This window comes from Hylaeus volcanicus, chromosome 9 (assembly GCF_026283585.1).
Source record: "Hylaeus volcanicus isolate JK05 chromosome 9, UHH_iyHylVolc1.0_haploid, whole genome shotgun sequence".
NCBI lineage: Eukaryota > Metazoa > Arthropoda > Insecta > Hymenoptera > Colletidae > Hylaeus > Hylaeus volcanicus.
In genome coordinates this window covers 2,936,207-2,940,970 of record NC_071984.1, presented here as the reverse complement: position 1 = coordinate 2,940,970, position 4,764 = coordinate 2,936,207, and the positions used below count along the sequence as shown (strand labels likewise).

At 43.9% G+C, this 4,764-nt stretch overlaps 1 protein-coding gene across 19 annotated transcripts in view; it reads right to left on the bottom strand.

The window, feature by feature from the left end:
- The window catches only part of LOC128881812 (plasma membrane calcium-transporting ATPase 3), a 74,199-nt gene that overhangs the window by 55,109 nt on the left and 14,326 nt on the right, over positions 1-4,764 (bottom strand). For all 19 annotated transcript variants that reach the window (XR_008458181.1, XR_008458180.1, XR_008458179.1 and 16 more), the window contains 3 exons: positions 4,068-4,552; positions 2,718-3,763; positions 694-908 (listed from right to left, as the gene is read on the bottom strand). Coding sequence is in view for 16 of the 19 variants with exons in the window: in XM_054133147.1 (XP_053989122.1) it covers positions 694-908; positions 2,718-3,763; positions 4,068-4,552 (1,746 nt within the window). In the remaining 3 variants the exon portion in view is untranslated. The remainder of the gene's footprint in view (positions 1-693; positions 909-2,717; positions 3,764-4,067; positions 4,553-4,764) is intronic.

Here is a 4,764-nt window from a genome sequence, read left to right as displayed (position 1 = left end):
TTCTCAGATAAAGCTTGGACGATCCAAAGCTTCTCAGATAAAGCTTGAACGATCCAAAGCTTCTCAGATAAAGCTTGGGTGGTCCATAGCTTCTCAGATAAAGCTTGGACGATCCGAAGCTTCTCAGATAAAGCTTGGGTGGTCCAAAGCTTCTCAGATAAAGCTTGGACGATCCGAAGCTTCTGCTCGAGAGCTTAGAAATCTCCAGAGCGTCTGCTTAAAAATGAACATCAGTAAGTTTAGCGTTAACATAAACAAAGAGACACGAGATGTTCAAGAATTTCAACTCTTTAAGGAATTAAGAACTCGGCGATAATACTACCTACATAATTCTTCCATGGAAAACTCCATGGAAGATCAATATTTTGATTAAGATTAATATTTTGATCTCGATCAATATTTATTTAGAATATTTATTTTTCCCATGGAAAAAGGCTGCTATTTAATTGTCGCGCAGTCACCTTACATTTAATTTTTCCTTTTTCATCCTTAAAGAGTTCAACTCTCTCCAAGCCACCTTCTTTCCATATTCGACAGGAACGATTTGGCTCGCGACTATGCCTGGCCAACCCAACCATAAGCAGTGGAGAAAATTTACCACGATCCAATCACTCTTCCAAATGAAATCGGAAGATCTCTCGTCCTACTTAAAATCGAAAGAGAACGAGTAATGGCAATCGCATCACGGGTTACCTGCGATAGACACGTGCCGATCCAGATGGAATAAAAGATGGGGTTGGTGAATATTCCTTGGAAGACATTACGCTGACCGTGGATTTTCCTGGCGTTGAATTCGTTGAAAAGAGTCATCATGACGAACGTGTTGAAGATGACGGTGAAGTGCTGCGTTGGACCGCCGCCAGCCTGCGCTACCCCTCGGCCCGTTTCGATGTCGAGCATCTTATCACCTATCGATCAGACGTTTGTCGTTAGATGGACGAAGGCTCTTAGCGAATCTCCTCGGTCATCTCAAAATCCAAAAAGAAATCGCGCTCGGACGATACCAGGCCCGAACAATCGTAACTTTTGAAGAATGATTTCTTCTACTTTGTCCATAATAAATGACAATAAATGATCTTTCTGTGCTATTACTACCTTCGGTAAAGGCTGAAACCCTATGGATCCGTCTATTTCAAGCGTCTACAACTTCCTTCTACCCCTTTTTACCAGGGACTGTATTCACTCTAACAAGGAGAAGTCGCAACCCTGACTTTGTAATTAGCATAGAGGTAGATAAGAAAATAGTAAAACTAATCCTTTGCACTCGAGGCCTCTTTTTCTGGTATCTACCAGCAACTCGAGATGCTTTCTTAGCATTCTATTGCCACGAATGCTAAGATTACATCAACTTCGAAAATGAGATCTCTAATTTGAGATTTGAGAATCGGGTCACCTTTGCCTCAACGACAATCATATTATTGGCACTTTGAGTTCCAAAGAAATTAAACCTAAAGAAAGCCTAGCAGTGATTGAGAGTCACCTCTCGAGTGCAAAGAGCTAGTAGTACATACGTAGTTTTTGAGGTTAGACTTTCCAATCTTTGGGTGCTAGTAAGCTTGGAAGCTCCAAAGCTTCTGCTCGAAGGCTTAGAAAAATCCAAAGCTTCTGCTCGAAGGGTTAGAGAGCTCCAAAGCTTCTGCTCGAAGGGTTAGAGAGCTCCAAAGCTTCTGCTCGAAGGGTTAGAGAGCTCCAAAGCTTCTGCTCGAAGGCTTAGAAAAATCCAAAGCTTCTGCTCGAAAGCTTAGGAAGCTCCAAAGCTTCTCCTTGAAGGCTTAGAAAAATTCAAAGCTTCTGCTCGAAGGCTTAGAAAAATTCAAAGCTTCTGCTCGAAGGCTTAGAAAAATCCAAAGCTTCTGCTCGAAGGATTAGAAAAATCCAAAGCTTCTGCTCAAAGGCTTAGAAAAATCCAAAGCTTCTGCTCAAAGGCTTAGAGAGCTCCAAAGCTTCTGCTCGAAGGCTTAGAGAGCACCAAAGCTTCTGCTCAAATGCTTAGAGAGCTCCAAAGCTTCTGCTCGAAGGCTTAGGAAGCTCCAAAGCTTCTCCTTGAAGGCTTAGAAAAATCCAAAGCTTCTGCTCGAAGGCTTAGACAAATCCAAAGCTTCTGCTCAAAGGCTTAGAGAGCTCCAAAGCTTCTGTTCGAAGGCTTAGGAAGCTCCAAAGCTTCTGCTCAAATGCTTAGAGAGCTCCAAAGCTTCTCCCTGAAGGCTTAGAAAAATCCAAAGCTTCTGCTCGAAGGCTTAGAAAAATCCAAAGCTTCTGCTCGAAGGCTTAGGAAGCTCCAAAGCTTCTGCTCAAAGGTTTAGAGAGCTCCAAAGCTTCTGCTCAAAGGCTTAGAGAGCTCCAAAGCTTCTACTCAAAGGTTTAGAGAGCTCCAAAGCTTCTGCTCGAAGGCTTAGAGAGCTCCAAAGCTTCTCCTTGAAGGCTTAGAAAAATTCAAAGCTTCTGCTCGAAGGCTTAGAAAAATCCAAAGCTTCTGCTCGAAGGCTTAGAAAGCATCAAGCTGATCGAGAGCTTGGAAGCTGTTCCACTGTTTCTCAGAAGAAATATAGTTACTGATGTGAAAAGTGGCTGTGACGTGGTCATTGAAGTGTTATCATCTCTTCGTAAGTGTCCTAAATGTCTAATTAAAATTTTGTAACGTTACACCCAAGTAACGAGCCTCTATCGTTCCTATTTCTTTGGATTAAGGATGAGCCGAGGGTAGAAACGATATTTACCAAGGAAAAGAAGCATAAAAATAACGGTCAACTGATAGACGGCCTGGCCAAGGATGTTCTTCATCATTGTCCTGGAGATAAGCGGTTTCGTGCGACCGTACGGTCTGCGAAGTAGAAGATCAGGCGTAGGCATTTCGGTGGCCAAAGCGAGAGACGCTAACGTGTCCATGATTAGGTTCACCCACAACATCTGCACTGCTTTAAGGGGGGAATCTTGCACTGCACATGCTCCGATAAAAGCAACTATAACAGCGACGACATTGACGGTCAGCTGAAACTGCAAGAACTTTGCTATACTATCGTAGACGTTTCTACCCCACATAACTGCCTTCACGATCGAAGAGAAATTATCGTCCGTTAAAATGATATCGGAAGCTTCCTTGGCGACATCTGTACCGGCGATACCCATAGCGAAACCGACGTCGGCCTTCTTCAGAGCCGGCCCGTCGTTCGTCCCGTCGCCGGTCACGGCTACCACCTCGCGGCTCACGCTCGCCTGACTGTCGATTATGCCCTTCACCAGCGTGTACTTGTCCGTGGGCGACGACCTGGCCAACACCCTCAACTTGGGCCACACTTTGTCCAACAGATGCTGCTGCACCTCCCCGTTGCTGTCCCTGATCCTCCTGTTGAACTCTTTCCCCTCGAGGATCAGAAAGTCCTCGTTCGGCTTCAATATACCGCATTTCAGGGCGATCGAGCGCGCGGTATTAATATTGTCTCCCGTCACCATTCGCACGGTGATGCCCGCCTTCTGGCACTTTCTGATCGCGTCCGGCACCTCCGGACGAACCGGATCCTCGATACCGACGATGCAAAGACACGTCAGGTTATTCACAATGTTCTCCTCGTCGTCCCAATTCGGCTCGTTGTCGATGTGAACTTGATTGATCTCTGCCTTGCCAGGAACAAAGTCGCGATAAGCAATGGAGATGGTACGAAGCCCGTCGCACGCCATTGGTTCGATTACGTTCTTTACCAAACGCTCTTGCATCTCTTTGGTAAATTTCTCCAAATGACCTTCGCGACCATATATAAAGGCACATCTGCGAACAACCAACGGTTATCATTGTTATTTATCCTAGTAAACCTGTGAGTTTTTCATTTATTTGCTATGTTATGCTTTTTTTTATCATCTAAACTCTACAATTTATTCCATTAAATGTTTAATTAAGGAGAGCTTGATAATCTGCACTAGTGTGTGTATCATTTTTTATTTATATGATTAATTTTTGCTGGAATTTTCTTTTGTCGTTCTCTATAAGAAAATATTTTCGAGAAATTAATTTCTAGCCAGTCTAAAGGTTAATAATAAAATTAGTGTATGCACGAAGAGGAATGATATCGTACTTCTTCATGATGATCTCGGAAGCGCCCTTGGTGAAAAGCCTGTATCCACCACCCTTCCTCGGAATGACGGTAGACATGCTCTTCCTAACGCTATTGAACGTGTACACCCGCGTGAAGGTTTCCTCAGGTTGATCGTCTCGTATCGTCTGATAGTTCATGCCCAGGGCTACTACGAATCCAAGTAAGGCACATTCGGTTTTATTGCCGACTTGAAGCGGCAACTCTGTAGGGTCTTGCGTGGGCATTATTCTGGATGTGTACGCCGAATTAATAGATATAGCTTGTATTATATAGTTTCCAACGTGGTTCGGTAAGTCCGAGAACTTCGGGATCGTCTTGCTCATCTTCTCGCATATGTACGACTGAACAACGGTCATACGGTTGGTTGTCAGGGTACCAGTTTTGTCCGAACAGATCGCTGTAGCGTTGCCCATCGTTTCACAAGCGTCCAAGTGACGGACCAAGTTGTTGTCTTTCATCATTTTCTGCAACACATACCACAGAAACGTCACACATACGTCAGTTAAAAACATAAAGTGGAAGAATCTGGACAATTATTTTCCTGATTTGTGGTGGCATTATCAAAGGAAATATTCACAAGGTTATATTTAATTTGAAAGCTAGAGAATCCAAGCAAAGAGCCACCTCGAAAAGGTGACCTGGCGCTTTAAGAATCTACCTCTTATGTCTATTACTT